Below are 19,627 nucleotides of genomic sequence, written 5' to 3' on the forward strand. Positions count from 1 at the left end.
ATGGAAACACTTCCAGGCTTGGCACAGCCATTGATCTATGCCTCCTCTCAAGTCCTGCCTGTTGCACACATTCTCAATTACTCACTACATTTTAAAAACTGCAGGATTATCAATGAGCTCAATCAAGGTTCAACTAGCTGCCCTAACAGCCATTCATCCCTCCATCAAGGGGTTTTCAGACTTGACTCACTCGACCACTGCAAGGTTTATTAAAGGTCTGTTCAACCTTTTTCCTCCTGTCAAGGAACCTACTCCACCATGAGATCTCAACTTAGTGCTTAGTGCTCTGAGGAAACCCCTGTTTGAACCTATGGTAAATTTCCCGCCTTCATTTGTGCCTTTGAGGAATTGAAACTAGACAGTGGAGGCTGTGTCCGCCCAGAGCGTAAACAGACTGTAGCCACACTTGCAAGTATCTGAGGTGGAGCCTTGTAAATGGGGTCCCATGATTACTTGGGAGCATATGACCCAATAGGGCCAGGCAAGGCCACATGGACATCCTGGGGCTGCTGTATAAGCCTGTTGATGGCTAAGAAACCGTTGTCTGGTAGGTACACCCTTGGTGACACCACATCCAGCCTTTCTCCAATAAATTCTATAGTTTGTTTAAATACCAGGGTGGACTGGTCCTGTTTCACTCTGAGCCATTGCCTCCTGTTTCAACAGTCTCTCATACAGGTCCAGAAGTTTTAGTTAGGAAGTGAGGGTGTGTCTTCTCATGACAGAACACTGCGTAAAGTAGGTCAACCATCAGGGCACCATAAGTCTTCTAGTTGTACATTTTATTTTTATATACGTATATCTCAAACCTGGTCATTCTTTTTCTACCCAATTATCTAAGATTCTGGAGAAATTAAGCTTTTGAGATTTCTCAGAATGAGGGAAAGTGTTGTTTACATAGGTTGAGCTATAAAACAAGTTCTGAATATGATGATAATGTCTTGAATAAATATGTTCAAATATTTAAAAATCCAATTTTTTAGAAAAAGTAATGGATAGGGAGCCCTGAAAAACAAAATGTTAGTGAAAGTATTTTAAGATGTGTTACAAGAAGCACCTTATATGAAATGGCATAAACATGCTACTGTTATTTCTCATAAAGAAACATAAGTGGAAATCATTTTGTTTGTTGGTAATCCATTATGCATGTGCAAAAAACATTTTTTGGTTTTGCTATGTATCTACAGGTTTTGTCTTTCACACATCCTACCTCGTTCCACTCTGCAGAGACATATGAGTCTCTCCTGCAGTGCCTCAGGATGGAAGATGATAAGGTAGCTGAGGCAGCTATTCAGATTTTCAGAAACACAGGCCACAAAATAGAAACAGACCTGCCGCAGATAAGATCGTGAGTGTATTTCTTCACATACTGGTAGTGCCTTTAACACTTAAAAGTCTGTCCCCTCCTTTAACCTGTTCACCATGTTGCTACTAAAATAATCTTCCTTTCCTGTTGCTGTGAACGTGTATGCCTTTTACCCCACCACCTTGATCCCTTCACTGGTTCCCTGTCTCTTTTCACATTTAAACTCCTTGTCCTCACTTTATTTTTATGTATTTGTTGTAGGTTTAGTATAAATACATTATTAAAAAATCTCCTTAAAATATACACTTAAAAAGCAGGATCTAGTCTACCTCCTATTTTAAAATACCAACAATAACAAAGATGATATAAAGATTTAATTTAATCCCCCAACATTATTTCTACCCAGTGCTTTCCTTCATGCAGCCTCTCCCATTTTTTTGAGAAATGGAGAAAAGATAACAACCGAAGGTTAAAAACTAGCTATTATGGACCAAGGTGGAAACCACTTCCAAAGATATGGGGCTCTAACAAAAACAATGAGGAGGCCAGTGGCACCTTAAAGACTAACGAATTTATTTGAGCATAAGCGTTCGTGGGTAAAAAAACCATTTCTTCAACAAAGAACTCCTGCTATCTGTCAGTCGTGGGTTCCGTCTCAGGTGCTTCTGCCAACTATAACTGCCTCGAGACATGAGGGGAAAGAGAGGCAATTTCTTCTGCAGTTTTCAAGCTGTTTAGGGCTCTGTAAGTCAAAACCAACACCTTAAATCAATCTGGAAATCGGTAGGCAGCCAGTGCAGATCATAATGCACAGGTTTCATGTGCTTGTGGAAGAAAACACAGTCTCACAATCTAGCCACCAAATTCTGCAGTGGAGAGAGCGGGGCGGGGCTGAAATAGGGTATGCCAGCAGTTTTGCCAGTGTAAGCTGCATCCACACTAGGAGTGTTTTGCCAGTATATTATACCAGTATAGCTATACTGACAAAGTGCTCTTAGTATAGACCTGGCCTTAGGGTTTGACACTTCCAGAACATGCTGTGCTCCCATTGAGGCAGATAGCTATGACTTGAATTTGAGCAATTTTATCAGACATGAAGAAATTCCCTCAATTGGAGATACTTGATTCATGAACTGAGCAAAAATTTCCTCAGATTAACCAAGCAAACTAAACAAGATTTTGCAGATATGATGGTAGAAGCAAAGAACCATTTCTTTGCCTCTCTCGCAATCACGAGATAGGAGTTGCAATTTGTCAGATTTGAGTCTAGATTTGCACCACCGACATTGTGGCCATCTTCTCTTTTGCTTTGGTTGTTGCAGGCCCTCTATAACTAAAGGTGACCTGGGAGGCAGAAACTGTGGAAAAGAGTCCCAGAGGGCACTTCATTGGTGATTGAGGAACAGAGTATTACAATAGTTCACCAGTCCATCAGTAGTAGTCTGTCTGAGGAAAGGAGTTCTCCCTCAGACCCTTTTGGAACTCCTCAGGTCCCTCTAGTTTCTGAGAGAAGACTATCAAAACAGCTCCCTAGCCCAGACAAGGGAGGTGAGCCCCAACTCGAAATCAAATGAGCCAATGGTCAGTCTGTGACATGGGGATAACGTCAAGAATCTCCACCTCCACTGGAATCCCAAACACCAAACTAAGTTATGTGCCTAACTACGATTTGTGCCCATAACCATCTGGGATAGCTCCTTGGTGACCATGAAATCCTGGGTTTTTCAGATGACTCATTGTCTATGTGGATGTTAAAGTTACCAAGCACTATTGGCCTTGACCACTCCAGTGCCACCATAGTGAGGAACCTCAGCAGATCCCAAAAGGACTTCATTGTACAGTGGAGTGATTGATACGCAAGGGTCAGTTCCAACTTAACTGTATCTCTGACTCACATATAAGGTGGAGCTAATTTACCCCCTGCCAAGTCCCTCACTCTCATCAGAGAGGGTAGAATCCTATTTCTCATGTGGCTACAGAAAAAGGCAAAGGACTCTTTACTCTCCTCCACAGCACTGTCACCCTTGCCACATACCAGACACACAATACGCACACATTTTCAATTCACCTCATCAGCAAATAGCATGCGCCCTGACCCCAGAGTCTCTTCTGAGCTGGGCGGGGTCCCTAGGGTTTCTCCTAGAGCTCCTGCTTGTGAAGATTGGGTTGGGGCCACAATGGCAAGTCATTTTCAAGGCACTGCATGACCCTTTTCTGGATTCAGCCTTACTTCTCGTATTGTGCTTTATGCCCTGCCCACTCTTCCCACCTTGATGTTCTCTTTGTTTCCTTCTCCCACTCATTTTTGTGCCCTGTTTCATGCTGCTCTTTATGTGGAATGACCTCCCTTTTACAGCGCATGTTGTCCTCAGTCTCAGCCTTAAAATCTTTACTCAGAGGCCACTACTTTTATATAGCTGTACACAATCACCCTCTAATCAACATGTATTTCAAAACTTCATTTGTTGCAATACTAGTCTGTCCCTTTTTTCATCTATTCACTGTTGTTTCCAAAGGTTATATGATTTCTATTGTAATTTTTTTGTGGCAGAGATAGGGTCTCTATTTTCTGTAAAGCACAATACAAAGTTATGACAATATATCAATATTTAAATAACATGATTTTTCTAAGACCACTGATAATTTCAGTAGCATCACAAGAGAGTGCAGCCATTTGATACATCCTTCTTGGAAATCTGGTGTAATCCCCATTTATATTGGCGAGCTCACAATTATTTTGAATCCCGCACTATCTTGTTTCCTTATTCACTTAATTAAACCTACCATGGAAGACTTAGCTAGTTAAGAGGGAGTCATTCAGGCAGACATCTGTAAATCACCAGCTTGGAATACTCTGCTCACATTGTTAACATACTTCAGCATTTTTCCAGTTTTCCTACTTTAAGGAAAAAAACAAATCTGAGACTTCATTGTTCCAACTTTGTGAACACTGCTTCAATCTGTTCTTGCTACCTCTGCTTCTGTAAACGTGAATGGCAAATAATCTATTTACTGGTGAAGTATATTGTGCTTTACAATAGACTTTCTTTTCTTAACATACAATTCAATTTCTTGATGAGGGTCAGTTGCTTACTTGCATTTGTCTCATTATTATCCTTCCTGAACAGCTTTCAAAGACAGCTTGAAGCTGAAGATTTTCATTCTGTGATCAGGGACCTGCATTGGTGAAGAGTTCAACCAGCAGATATTAGTGGAATTAATTTTTTGTTCATTATAAATATTTTATTTTGAAATATTATGTTTAATTTTTGCAGGACATTAATTCCTATTTTGCATCAGAAAGCAAAGAGAGGTACTCCTCACCAAGCAAAACAGGCTGTCCACTGTATACATGCCATATTCTCAAATAAAGAAGTGCAACTTGCACAGATCTTTGAGGTATGTTTGCCAAATTTGGTATAATGTGTTTATTGAATTTTGTTCAAATAATTTGGATCTCTTTCACTTTTAAAGTTGCAATTAAGAAAACTAACTTCATCTTGATTACCGTAGAATCCATGCATAATTCAGGAGCTGGGAGACTGAATTGAACTCTTAGTGCCTGAACTCTGTGCTTAAGCTATGTTTCCAGTAAAACTTAGGAAAGAGTGCAAATACATGCTCTTCCCCTACCCCCAGTGACACTGTCTGGACACTGATGAATACTTCTAGCATACACAGAGAAAATATCCCTTCTCAGTGTTCTGGCAACTATTATGATGAAAGGGAAATACACATCACTTATGCTTTGATAGAAGGCTCTGTTCACAGTTGTTTTCTAGCTTTGCCTTCTAGTGCTCTCCACCTAATTGTGGTTAGGCTAGTTATTTCTGTTCACAGTGTAACTGGGTTCATTTTAAAATATTAAATTTCCATGTAGCTGTGTTATCTGATTTTTTGGTCTTTAGCCACTGCACAAGGCCACCCATCCTAAAAATAGCTAATATGTTCAATGTCTGAGAAATTCTTCTCCTGAATAGGTTAGAATAGAATGGAACCATTTTAGGTCTTCTGTAGTCCAGCATGCTAACAAGGTGTATTCTATATGAACTTTAACATCTAAACAAGTGGACTAATTTACAGAAGTGCTGAGCTCCTATTTATTACTTTGAAATCTTAGCTCCTCTAGAAAATGAAGCTACTTAATTAGACACACAACTTCTGGTACCAATATTTGAAAATTTGGGCCTAAAAGAATGATACTGAGACATTTCACTTGGGATGCTATGAAAAATTCTGTGGCTGATCTGATATTCCTAGTAATGCACAAAACTTCTGTCGGGTTGCAAGAAATGCAGAATCAGGTCAGGTCTATACAGGGACACTCAGCAAAGTTAACCTGAATTAGCTAATGGCTATTTAAGCTGCGTTAAACCCATGTGGACACTCTCTCATTCAGAATTGAAATGTGCTTAATTTGGTTTAACTTAACTCACCAAAGATAAATTGAAATAAGGACATTTTAATTCTGAATGAGAGTGTCCACATGGTTTTACAGTGGTTTAACTACTGCACATTCAGTTCACATCTAGAGTTAATTCAGATTAATTTTCCTGAGTGCCCCTGTGTATACAAGCCCTCAGGTCCCTAGTTAGTAAAAAAATAAAAAATAAAAAGGCTAATCTTTTATCACTGATATAATTTCACACACTATAATTCTGTAATTAATATAGCTATTTTCACCAATCTGTAAATACAGCGTGAAATGTTTCATAGACAAAAGGTTTTCTTGGTTTCATGAAATGATGTTATTTGGGAGGCAAGTGCAGTTAATCAGCAGTCCAGTAATGAAATAAGTTAGTTCATTAGGCTGTTCAGGCATGCACACTCAGCAATTTATATAATTCATTTTAAATGGAAATTTTTCTTCCCCTAGCCTCTTAGTAGAAGTTTGAATGCTGATGTTCCAGAGCAACTTATAACTCCATTAGTCTCTTTGGGCCATATTTCTATGTTAGCTCCAGACCAGTTTGCTTCTCCAATGAAATCTGTGGTTGCAAATTTCATCGTGAAAGATCTCCTCATGAATGATAGGGTAAGATTTAAGTCCTTCCTTTTCTTTGTTTATGATTGAATCTCTGTAAGCTATACAGCTGTTAAGTTTGTGTGATTAGGCCAGTGAACCCTTAGTGTTCACTAAGAATATGTCTACACTGCAAAAAAAAAAAAATAAAATAACCCGCCACACCAAGTCTCGGAGTCACGGGGTCCAGGCTGTGGTCTAAAAATAGTAATGTAGACATTTCCACTCAGGCTAGAGCCTGGACTCTGAAACCCAGCAAGGGAGGAGGATCTTGGAGCCTGGGCTCCAGCCTGGACAGGAACGTCCACACTGCTTTTTTTAGCCCTGCAGTTCAAGCCCCATGACCCCGAGTCAGTGGACTTGGGCTCTTTCACTTGGGCTCTGAGTTTTTCTTTGCAGTATAGTCATACCCTAAATGTTTAATATGTTGATATCATATGTAAAAGATTATACATATGGGAGTTAATCTAATCTTTAAAATCTTTGTTTTAATTTTTTACATGTTTTTGTTTGTGAATCCATCTTTAAACTTGTATAAATATCTGTAGTCAACAGGTGAGAAAAATGGGAAATTGTGGTCCCCAGATGAAGAGGTTTCCCCAGAAGTTCTAGCAAAGGTGAATTTTTTTTTTTTTGTATTAAGATGTGCACAATATTTGAAATAAGAGTTTAGTTACTTGATAGCATATCACTGACATCTCTAAACACTACCAATAGAGAATATTAAAAGAAATATTAGCAATTAATTTTGGTTACATTTGTCTTTTAGAATAACCTAAAAACTTATTAAATAGCTTAATTTCTGCTAAACTAGCATTTGAGAGAGACAAGGTGGGGGAGGTCATATCTTTTATTGGACCAACTTTTGTTGGTCAGAGAGAGACAAGCTTTCAAGCTCCACAGAGCTCTTCTTCAGGTTTGGGAAAGGTACCATGATTGTCACAGCTAAATACAAGGTCAAACAGATAATTTAGCATAAGTAGTTAGTACATATTCTAAGGCAGGGATAGTCAATAGATAGACCGTGGTCCAAATCCGGACTGCCAGACTTTTTTCATTGGACCTGGGGGGCAGAGGCTGTGCGTGGTCACTTCCCCTCCCCCCATATCTCCAGATGCCTCTGGAGGGTATGCCTAGAAGCGAGGAGGCAGCACCTGCTCCTGGCAGCAGTGCTCTCCAGCAGCAGGGAAGGCGAAACAGCCTCATGTTGGGAGGAGGAGGAAGAGCTTAGACAGCGCTGCTGCTTCTTCCCTCCCTGCGCTGCAGGGACACATGGGGAGTGCTACTGCCAGGGGGAATGCTGCTTCATCACAGTCCCTGGAGCCTCCCACCCAGGCTTAGTGGTCCTCGGAGCCTTCTCCAGCCCCTCAATCCACCCACTTCCCCACTCTAACCGGCCTCTTTCCCTACCCAGTCCACCTCCAGTCACCCATTGCTGCCACATCCCGGCTTCCCCCCATCTCCCCAGGGCTGTTATTTGGAGTCTCCTTGGTCCCTCCTGCTACCTGGAGCCTCCTTCCTGCCACGCTGCTATCCCAGCCCCCAAAGGGGTATCGCACCACTAGCTGGATCATAGTCCAAGAGCTTCACCTCCTGGCACTCAGCTCAAAAGTACTCACACACACCCTGCTTTGCTGCCCAGATCCCATTCCTCTTCCCCCTGTCCCATCTCTGCTAGTTGGCTCAAATGGGGACAAAGAGAAACGTTTGGAGGGGGCAAATAGCAATGCCAGGTGGCTCCGGCCAGCCCCATGCATACCAGTTTCAGTTTAAGGAAATAAGGTCACCTAACTCTCAGCACAGGGTGGGCGGGAGCTTGGGGAGACAACTGGGGGGTTAGGGGAGGGAAGCTGGGGGTGGTGAGCTCTGGCCTTGATTATACGTTGACCAAGAAATTTGGACCTTGACAAAAAATAATTTACTACCCCTGTTCTAAGGGACCATTCAAAGTGAAGTGGCCCATTAACACCTCTGTAGTCATAAGGCATAAAGGGGGGTTAGTGGGTTATAGGTTGTTGTAATAAGCCATAAATCCAGTGTCTTTATTAAGACCATGATTTTTAATATCTAGCAAAGTTATGAATGTAAGCTCATTTAAGATTCATGACTTTGCTAGACACTAAAAATCATGATCTTAAGTGTCTTTATTATTACAAGAATCTGTAACTCACTAACCCCCGTTTTTGTCCTGTGACTGCAGGGGTGTTAATGGGCCACTTCACCTTGAATAGTCCCTTAAAACAGGAGTTTTCAACCTTTTTCTTTGAGCCCTCCCAACACGGTATAAAAACTCCAGGCCCCAGGGTGCGGGGAAGAGACGCTCTGGGCTCCTGGCTTCAGTCACCAGGTGCAGGGGCCTCAAGACTTTAGCCCTATGGGGTGCAGGTCTTCAGCCATGGGCGGGGGGGCGCCCTTGGGGCTCTGAACTTTAGCCATCAGGTGGGGCTTGGGGCTTCAGCCACGGGGGCGGTGAGGGGGGTGCTTGGTGATCCAGCTTCAGCCGGGGGGGGGGGGGGGCTTGGTGCTCCAGGCTTCAGCCCTTCAGGGTGCACCAGGGCTCAAAGCTTTAGCCCTGGGGGTAGTGCTGGGGCTTGGGGTTCACCGTGACTCTACTCCTGGATTCAACCCCTTAGGGAGCGCCATGGCTCGGGGCTCCAGGCTTTAGCTCCGCAGTGAGCACCGGTGCTCTGGGCTTCAGCCCCACTGCTCTGGTTTCAGCCTCGCAGGGGGTGCCAGGACTCAGGGCATTAGCCCTGGGGGGAGCACTGGGGTTCTGGGCTCTCTACGGCTCTGCTCCTAGTTTCAGCCCTGAGGGGGCGCCAGTGCTTGGGGTGCTGGCTTCAGCCCCACAGGGAGCACTGGGACTTGGGGCTCTGGACTTCAGCCTTGCAGAGAGCGCTGGGGCTTGTGGCTCCAGGCTTCAGCCCCTCAGGATGAGCGGGGGCTTGGTTGTCTGGGCTTCAACCAGCAGGGAGCACTGAGGCTCTGGCTTCAGCTCCACAGGGGGTGCTGGGACTCAGGGCTTTAGCTCTGTGGGGAACGCTGGGGAGTGGGGCTCCCCACGGCTCCACTCCCAGTTTAAGCCCCGTGGGGGCACCGGGGCTCAGGGCACCAAGCTTCAGCTGTGGGGCCCTGTGGCCCCCTGAAACTGGCTCATGGACCCCTGGTTAAGAACTGCTGCCTTGGAATATGTGGTAGCTACTTCGGCTAAACTATCTGTTTTATCTTGTATTTAACTATGACACTCTGAGTACTGTTCTCAGTCCAGAAGAAGAGCTTTGTGTAGCTGGAAGCTTGTCTCTCTCACCAACAGAAGTTGGTCCAATAAAAAGAGATTTCCTCACCCACCTTGTCACTCTAATATCCTGGGACCGACATGGCTAGAAAAATTTTGTAACTGCTTATAGTATTGTAGTTTATGTGGTCATACAAATACACACTGTTGCAAAGTCAATGGAAATTGTGCAGTTAGGTGTCCTGTCCTATCTTCTTGGGTATTCAGTATTCTGAATGTTAAGCTTTACTTTGTTTAATGCAGAGATTCAAATTACTAGTTCTTCTGGTTATAAAGGTATCCTGTAAACTATAGACAGACCAAGCTGAAATAACAACAGAGAGTGATGAACTCCTTTCACCCATCTTTACAGGATATTTAGTGTGAACCCTAATTATGACTAAGGTTAAGATTCTGTCAAGGGAATTTTTAATAAAAGTCAGGGACATGTTGTGGGTAATAAAAAATGCAAGGAAGCCCACGACCAGTCCCTGACTTTTACTAAAAATACCCAGGAGGGAGGAGAGAGACTAACAGTCGGAGTGCTGCCAGGAGCTGACCTCTGGCAGCTGCTCCTGTGGCAGGGGCTGACTGCTGCTGCTCCAACCCAGGCCGCTGTTTCAACCCTGGGATTGACCACTGCTCCGGTGGCCCTGGGCCTGACAGCTGCTCCAGCCCTGCCATTGTGGAAGAAGTCCCAGAAGGTCATATAATCTGTGACCTCCATTACAGAATCGTAGTTTTAATTATGACCATTTCAGAGGTGAATGTCTGGTTAATGGATAGCAATTTTTTTTATTGGTAGACTTTTTTATGAGGTATAGGAAGTCCCCTACATCTAACCCCACCTCTGTGTCTATGATATTTTCCGTTTTCATGCAGTAAAATATAATCTATATTCCTCTGATTTCTTCTACTCTTTGATAGGATTGTCTTCTTTTTGCTGTTGTTATCAAATGTTCAGTAGAATCATCCAGAAACCATTTTGCACCTCTTCATTTGTTTCCACTCAATTTCTGTATCAAGTTCAACCTTTTAATCTTCACCTCCAAGGCTCTCGATATTTCTCCCGATATCTACAGAACATCTCTCCTTTCTTACTATTCCACTTCAAAGTCTCTTTGCTTTATCCCAATCCCCTGTCTACTCCCTCTGTATCCTTCTCTCAGCTCATTTTTTCTTTCATGCTGCTTCCCCATCCCAATATGCCATGCGTTTATCCATTCTTTGCTTAAATACCTGCTTCTAAAACCCTTTTTCAAGTAAGGAACCACATCCTCTTTTCCAGATGAATAAAAAGTTTGCTACTTAATTCTTTGCCATTTTAAAGTCTGCATTTTATTGAGCAGTAGCCTACACAGATTATATTGATTACAGTAGATTTTGGTGTTTTACTTACCTTAGTTGCTATTAAAATGATCTATTTGTTTTTATGTGTTCATCTTTAATAGGTGCAAGCAATTAAACTTTTGGTACGCTGGCTCTTGGGTATGAAAAACAACCAGTCTAAATCTGCAAATTCAACACTCCGGTTATTATCAGCTATGTTGGTCAGTGAAGGAGACTTAACAGAACAGAAGAGAATCAGGTCAAATTACGTCCTTTTCTTTTTCAGACTCTTCCATCTGTTTTGTTGTAGAATTTCAGTGAATATTATGAATTTAGGGTTTTTTCAATAGCCGAGGAAGGATTTTTTGCAGGATTTTACAACGTGTGCAGAGAACAGGATAATGAGGCAATGTAAAACAGCTGGTCAGGGAGTATAATTATAGTTGCTGAATGGCATATATATAAAAAGTATGTGTGTTGCTACCCCCAATCTAAATTTAATAGCAATCTAATCCAAACCCTGTAGACATCTTGATACTTATTAGAAAAAAGAGTAAAAGACATCTGGGAACATCTTTCCATTATTAGGATAGATTGATCAGATTTAATATGTTTAAGATCCTGGCAGCTTCTGTTGAAGCTCCCAAGGATGGGATCACTTCATACCTCCAAACAAATAGACCATAAATGGGGAAACGGAGGAAAGGGAAGGAAATTACTGGAACAAAAATATTACAGATTCCACTCTTCCAGAATATTTTTTTGATTTTGTTTTTTTGTAATAACTAAGCTCTCATTTTGTTTTTTAAAAAATTAGCCCTTTTGATTGTGAAGAAACACTGATTGAAGAATACTGTGCACTTCTATAAAGCCTTTCTTCCAAAGATCTCAAAGACCTTTGCAAATATTAATTAATCCTGACAACATCTGTGTGAGATAGGATTCCCGTTTTATAGATGTGTTGTCTGGTTCCTTGTTTACTCAGCTAGTCATTAGCAGAGATAGGAAATGGTGTTGGTGCATGGGTTCTATCTTAATTATGATGCATTACTTCTCCATTAAGCCAGCCTTGCAGAAATATATATTCAGACAGACAACAACAACAAAATGCTAGTTCCACTCCCTCAGTTAACTTCAAAGCCTAAATATACATTTCTGTGTACATGGTAATTCTGAGGGGCTCTCTGATACCATGATTATTGGCCCTATATAAAAATCTAGATGGTATAAAACCATTTAAATTAATAAATTTGGAAATCTAAGTAACAAACTACAAATGTGGTACCTTTCCTCCAGCCTTGAGGATAGCCATATGTGTACTTTTTACTGTTGCTAGAGGTTTCTGTTACAGAAGGTCCCATCTTGCTAGGAGATCCACATTAACAGATCCCCATTGACTTCAGTAGATTGGAATCCACCTTCATGATTTTTTTTTTTTTTTTTTTTGGCAAGATCAGGACCTAAGTCATTGTCAGGAGCTTGTAAAGTCATAGGTTTGCCATGGATCATTGCAGTCCCCAGTCTTTTACAGAACTGAAGTGGAAACCAAAGACTTACAATTTGAGCATTTGGAATACTGTATGCTTAGACATTTATAACTTTTTAATGTAGAATTTAATGTTAGATGAGAAAAAGTTGTATGTTATAGAAAACCTTTATCTGATAATTTGGTTCTGGGATTCTGAGCCACCAGTCCAGACTAACCTCTTTGTTTTTTACTGAGCCCATCAATCATTCTGCCACTGACCAGATAATTTTGTTGGGAACTCCTTCCCTTTTATGGTAGTACAAGTCTCCACTTTCTGTTGAGAGCTTCCTCCTCTTATTCAAGGGAAGAAAAAAATAGAAGTGAAAGTTGCCAGCAGGTGTGAGCAAGAACTGTTAAACTTTATAATCGACTAATATTGTTCTAGGATGAAAAGAAGAATATTTTACTTACGAGTATATAATCTTCTGGCAAGTTACAGAAACAAGTAACTAAAAAAATAAACCCTGGAAAATATCAACAATAAACTTGAAATACTAGATATTACATGGTGGAAAAAATAATTTTAAAATGAAATCTGTAGTGTCAGCCTTTTGGAGTCAGTATAGCAGATGATGCCATGAAAACCAAAGAAACTTAAACTAATTGATTCTGTGAACTTCTTATCAAGTTGAAATAATATTTTAAGGAGAAAAGAGTCATCTTCATATGATTTCTTCCTAGCAAGGTTAGTTTAGATTAAGAGCCTAAAACCATATTGCTGACAGCTGGTTTACAAAGGTTCTTATTCACAATTTTTAATTGAGTGGTCTTGTAAAAGAAGGAAAAAATTATACACAAAAAATTTGAGTACAATGATTTTTCTTTTATGTTTTTATAGTAAATCAGATATGTCTCGTCTCCGACTGGCTGCTGGTAGTGCCATAATGAAGCTTGCACAGGAACCTTGTTACCATGAAATAATTACCCCAGAGCAGTTCCAGCTCTGTGCACTTGTCATTAATGTAAGTAACTGCTCTTGAATTATGAAGTGACTGTTAACAAGACTATATTGCAGTCCTCACCACAGAGCTCTTGTTGATGCTACCCTTTCTGCAGTGCAGCTTTAAAAAAAAAAGTTCTGAACACTTCAAATATCATATTATGTCTATTCATCTTTTTAAAGTATGTCCCCTTACTACCCAGTTTGAGAGTTTTCTGTTATGTTTAAGGGACTAAGATTTTTATAGTGGCACTGTTTTGTGTTTTTGCTACTACAGGATGAGTGTTATCAAGTGAGGCAGATATTTGCTCAGAAGCTGCACAAGGCACTTGTGAAGTTACTGCTCCCATTGGAATACATGGCAATCTTTGCCTTGTGTGCCAAAGACCCTGTGAAAGAGAGAAGAGCACATGCCAGACAGTGTTTGCTCAAAAATATCAGTATACGAAGAGAGTATATTAAGCAGAACCCTATGGCTAATGGTGAGTACTGTTGTAAAATGTATTCAAAGTATAAACTTTGAAGACTAAACTTAATGAGAAGCTTTTAAAGAATTAAGTAAATGATCTTGTCTAGCATTTTTCACAGAAGTATGTTTTCATAGTGATTTTTTTTCTGGTTCTTACGGAGCTAGTGCAACAAATGTAATTAACTTATTTTATCTAGCAGTTCCCTTTTCCTCTTTATAAAGTATTTTTCTGTACTCTACCAATAATTATATTTTAGAATACAAGTTGTTACCTTTTTAGTTATTAAGCTATCTTTTCATATCAGTTTTTTTTCCTACAAAAATAAAACCTTCAAGTTCTGACTTGTTTGGGTTTTCTTTTTGTAATAAGATGAAACAGCTTTACAGTATTCTTGATGCGTTAAAATATGCAAGCTAATATGTGGATGTATCAAAACTTAGCATTGCATATTCATATAAAAATAAATTGACTGGTATTCTGGGGTTCTTATTCTTTCTGCATGTATATTTAAGTTGCTTATGTGTTTGTTTTATTGTTACAGAAAAGCTGTTATCTCTGCTGCCTGAATATGTGGTACCGTATATGATTCATTTACTGGCACACGATCCAGATTTCACAAAACCTCAGGATGTTGATCAACTTCGTGATATCAAAGAGTAAGTATCAAGTCAGTCCAGAATAGTTGGGACTAGAATAATTTTTCTCTGTTTGAAAATTTGAAGATGAAGCCATCACTCTTATTATGAAGAACTATCATTAAACGCATTCTATAGATCCGTTTTCTTAGAAGTGAATAAAGGATCTTGGAATGAAAGCAACAGCTATCTGTTCTGCACTGTGTTCTGAAAGCTGAAATGGCAAAAGACGTTTCTTCACAAGTATAATAATTTAATAAATGTTTTGGGTTTTTTAAATTAAATTGATCATTTTAGATCCACTCACTCAGGCACATCTAATCCCTGGAAAATGATACAAGGACAGCCATCTTAAGTGCACAGTGTTACAAACTGTAGATAACTTTTTATGCTGCTTGAAGAACTCTGCTTTGTAGAAACTGAATGTTTTGTAATAGGACATTGTTTGTTCTGATTCTCAGTTCAATTTTTGTTCTGTTTCCCGGAAGTATTTGTAGTATTCCCCCAAAAGTTGACACCATTAGAGTTACTATGTAATGTGCATGAAAACATTTATAATTTTTGAAATACCAATTTTTTAAATTATACATACAAAATTATTATTAATTTTACTAAGTGTCTGACACTTAAATTGAGAAAAATAATGATACTGGAATCATGATAGTGCTTCATCCTTAACTTACACAGTTGTGTGTGTCTATGTGTAACTTACTAGCATGTTATGGTGGGATCACCCATTGCCCTGAGATTCCTGCTGTACTTAAGTAAGGCAGGCTGACTGCATCTTAGTATTGTTAGCATCATTTGTTATACATCATTACCCCATTTATCATCTTCACTGGTTCCTACTCTGTACCTTCTGCATCATCCCATATATCTGAAATAGCCTTTCTGTTTCTTTTGAAATATATCCTGTATCTTTGAAATACACCATGCTTCCTCTGTCTCTCTTCAAGGAACTTTTCAAAACACACGCATTCCATTTAGCATTCCAGCTCTAATGGCTGCTCCCTCCACCCCCACACTCCTGTGGGTGTGTGTTGCTTTTCCCTCGTGTTTTCATTTAAGCCTTGAGACTTTAGGACAAAGACCTGTTATCTTTTTGGCACTGAGCTTCTACTGTAAAGCATGGTATAACTATGTGGTGCTATAGAAATAATAAAAAGCAATAAATGACTGGTATAAATAGCCCAATCCACCCATTTCCTCTTCAGTCTTTTTTGCATCTTTCACCTAGACATGTGTAGGGTTCCTCAGTCTAATCCTGACTTCTGAGTTGCCTGACTCCCCTCTGTGCAGAAAACGGAGGCAGATGAAGATTCTTTGTCCTACCATGAGCTCTGCTTTTTACCCAAGACTTGCCTGTCTCCGGCAGCATCTGAAAGCACTCCCACTTGCTGGAATGTACTTTCTCACCACAGATCCTGAATAATAGTGAAGGTTTTAATTATTGGCTGTTAAATTAATACTCCCTTGGAGGAGTACTTTTAGTGCACAAAGCTTTTGTAGGACTCCCTCTTGGAGCACTTTTATGTGAATTCTCTTCCCACACAGAGTGGCTGAACAAAAAAGTGACCACTCCAGAAAAAGAAAAACTCCGTTCTTCTTTGAGTACCTATGGGTACTCCACTTAAGGTGGGAATGTGCCCCACCTGCCTTTGATTGGACACTTTTGGTACCAGTGCCCATTCAGTTTGCACATGCGTCCTAGCTATATACCTGTACGGAGGGTATAAAGGACTGTGACAGACAAATCACCCTCAGTTCCTTCTCAACCACTTCAGCCTGAAATAGAGTGTCTAGCATTGCCTGGTTCTTCAGCTAGCTTACTCTTTCTTAGTTTTAGTTAATTAATTAGGTTAGCAAACTAGGTTTTGTTTTATTTTTTTAGTTGTCTTGTTTTTCCCCTCAGAAACTCCTAATCTCTTCTTTTCTCCTCCTCATCACCACCCAGGCTGTCTCCTTCCCTCTAAAGGTACATTTTCTTCCTTGGGACCTGCTTAAATCCTGAGGGTGTAAACGTTGCCTCACTTGATTGGAGTCTTTCCCAGTTAGTGACAGCCACTCTCACTGTATTGCTGCTTAGAGAATACTTACATTCCATCTATATGCAAGATCTGCTCAATGTTCAAGAGTAGGTCTAGGAAGAATAGGGAGATGAAGTTTCATCTCTTCATGATGGAGCTCTCCCTTTGACCTGCATCAGATCTAGGCCTCGATGACCTCCTGTACATCAAGTCTTCCAGTGACCCCAGTGCCCTGTCAACCTCTGCAGCTCAGTTACCCACCAGACCTACTGAAGGAGACCTGGGGAGAGAATGCCAAATCTTCTACTTAGAGGAGCTCCAAATCACCTCAAAAAGATAACCCGTAAAGACCTCCCACAGAGACCTCCCATCCCAAGAAGGGTACTGCTGAGGTTTCAGGTGTTCTCAGTATTGAGGGTCTCCCCACATCCAAATCCTTGAGTACTTCTTACTTTTATGGTACCTATCGGTTGGTACCAAAGCCTGCCTCAGTATCCCCTAAGCATGATCAAAGGGCTAGGGCATTGGTTTTTAACCTATGGCCCGTGGGCCACTTGTGACTCAATCAGCACAGAGCTGTGGCCCATGTGATATCCTCAAGCCCATACAGGTAGTATATATATTGTGTGGATGTGGCCCACATAACACATAGAGAGCTGCATATATGGCTCACAATGGTAAATAGGCTGAGAACGACTGTGCTAGGGACTCTGCAGCAAGGAAGACACTACCAACTACAGCCTCTACTTCCTCCTCACTGTATATGGTACCAGAATTGACCAGTTGGCTAGTACTGACGCACCCTATACCATCCTCAATACTGCAGGGATTCAGATGCTCCAGGGACTTGTTCCTCTCCAATTAACCCAAGTCTTCCTTGTTGAGTGTGGAAAGACTTGTGGTACTGCTGTTTTATGTATCCCTGGTACTACACCACTCACTGGTACCTACTGGCTTCCTGGTAATTATTGGAATAGACAGATAACCTGTTTCCTCTCCACCATTGTTTGCACCCCCACTACGACCATGAAGATGATAGCTCCTCTGACTATGAAAATTTGGTCCAAGGTTCATTTCATTATTAACCCAGACCTGACTCCTCTGGAGGCTTTTCTTCAAGGGATACCCCAATGCACAGACAGCCTCAAGTCACTCCACATCCATCCTGGTATGACTGAGCTTTGATACTTTCCCCCTTCCCTTATGGCCCCCCTCAGTGGCCATATTGGGATCCTTGGGCTGCTTATCATCATCAGTTTTCCAGGGCACCTAGCTCGTGGATTGAGTGGCCAGAGACAGCACTTTGTTCCCTTACATCCCTCCACATCAGTCCACAGCACAGGAGGAATCATTTGAAGAACAAAAGAAAAGAGCTGATGAGGCTCTCTCAAATATATTTTCATCCTCCCCGATGAGGCATTCATGCCCCTGCACACCCTATCACGTGTGGATGATTTCAAACAGTTTCAGGACTTGACGAAGAGAGTCTGCTGGGATCCCTTTCACACACACCCCTACCTGCCCCCCCACCCCCCATCACTATAGTTCTGGCTGTAGCTGACGTTCAAGAGCATACCATTCAGCATAGGTGGGCTTCCCAGGAATCTATACTCCGTGTCAACTTCCTGGAGCTCAGAGCAATCAGATATGCCTGCCAATACTTCTTGTGATTAACGGGGGACAATCCTTCAGGATAATGACAGAAACAGGGCTAGTATATACAACAAAAATTGATGGGGGGAGCAACATCCCCTTCCCTTTGTGCAGGAGCAATGAAGCTATGGCACTGGTGTGTAGTCTACTGCATCCTCATCGCTGCTGTATACCTGCCCAGCCTCCAGACCACCACAGCACCTGATCTGAGCAGACACTTCTGTTGGGATCATGAGAGGGAACTCAACAACTATACTCAAACAGATATTTCACACCTGGAGCTTACCAGAAGTAAATCATCTTGCCACCACCACCAACAGGAAGCATAAAAGTTGTTTGAGAGGTTATCTAGGTTGTCACTTCCTGTTGTATACCTATCCTCCGACACATCTCATCCACAGAGTCTTAAACAATATCAAGCAGGACAAAGCCAAAGTCATTTTATTTACACCAACTTGGCCAAGACAGGTATGATTCCCAAATCTAATTTGTCTCTCATCTCACCCTACCATCAGTCTTCCATTAACACCTGACCTTCTCACTCAAGACTCTGGAAATGTTCTTCACTCTAGTCTCAGCATTCTGTGACTCAAGGCTTTGTTCCTGGTTGGCTCTCAAGGTACAGCATCTGTTGCTGTAGAGAGATTCAGAAGGTACTGTTGAATAGCACAAAAGAATCAAGTAGGAAGACTTAGCTACAAAATGGAAGAGATTCTACGACTAGGGTACCCAGCAACACCTGTTTCTTGTCGACTCTCCCCTCTTTGAGATTCTAGAGTATCTTTTCAGTTTGAAGATCACAGGTCTCTCTGAACTCTATTAAAGTTCACCTGACAGCTGTCATGGTGTTCCATTCCCCCTGTGGAAGGGTTCTTGGGCTTAGCTTATCCTACAACTTCTACGTTCATCAAAGGATTATCTAACCTTTTTCTGCCTATCAGGGAGCCCACCCCAGCATGGGATTTGAACTTGGCCTCAACTTTCTGAGGACACCTCCCTTTAAGCTGTTGGTCAGGCGCACTGTTTTACAATTATGCCTGACAATTGCTCTCACCTCCACTTATAGAATCTTTGAGGTAGGGGCTTTGAAGGCTGATCCTTCTCGGTTTTTTAAAGATAAGGGCATCTCTCTGACCACACCCCCAATTTTTACCAAAGTTGACCTCAGATTTTCCTATCAATTAGATACTTCATCTGCTAGTCCTACATCCTAAACCATCTGTCTAGGTAGGAAGCTGCTCTTCATATCTTGGATGTTAGGAGATTGTTAGGAGACCTTTGAGTTGGTCAGAATTTTAGGGCCTCTCCCAGATTCTGTTTCTTTCACAGACAGAGATAAAGGGGTTCTGGTGTCCACCCAAAGACTCTCCAAATGGATTTCAGGTTGTATTCTCTCCTGCTACAAAGCTGCTGATGGTCAGCATTGTCTTAAAGGTATATCC

At 41.3% G+C, this 19,627-nt stretch overlaps 1 protein-coding gene across 2 annotated transcripts in view; it reads left to right on the forward strand.

Annotated features, from left to right (window-relative positions):
- PDS5A (PDS5 cohesin associated factor A) overlaps nucleotides 1-19,627 on the forward strand; it is a 172,892-nt gene that overhangs the window by 127,926 nt on the left and 25,339 nt on the right. For both annotated transcript variants that reach the window (XM_074951525.1, XM_074951526.1), the window contains exons 19-26: nucleotides 1,188-1,348; nucleotides 4,582-4,705; nucleotides 6,183-6,341; nucleotides 6,878-6,946; nucleotides 11,055-11,191; nucleotides 13,299-13,422; nucleotides 13,678-13,882; nucleotides 14,412-14,526. In XM_074951525.1, coding sequence (XP_074807626.1) covers nucleotides 1,188-1,348; nucleotides 4,582-4,705; nucleotides 6,183-6,341; nucleotides 6,878-6,946; nucleotides 11,055-11,191; nucleotides 13,299-13,422; nucleotides 13,678-13,882; nucleotides 14,412-14,526 — 1,094 coding nt within the window. The remainder of the gene's footprint in view (nucleotides 1-1,187; nucleotides 1,349-4,581; nucleotides 4,706-6,182; nucleotides 6,342-6,877; nucleotides 6,947-11,054; nucleotides 11,192-13,298; nucleotides 13,423-13,677; nucleotides 13,883-14,411; nucleotides 14,527-19,627) is intronic.

The sequence above is a fragment of the Natator depressus genome, chromosome 4, assembly GCF_965152275.1.
Source record: "Natator depressus isolate rNatDep1 chromosome 4, rNatDep2.hap1, whole genome shotgun sequence".
NCBI lineage: Eukaryota > Metazoa > Chordata > Testudines > Cheloniidae > Natator > Natator depressus.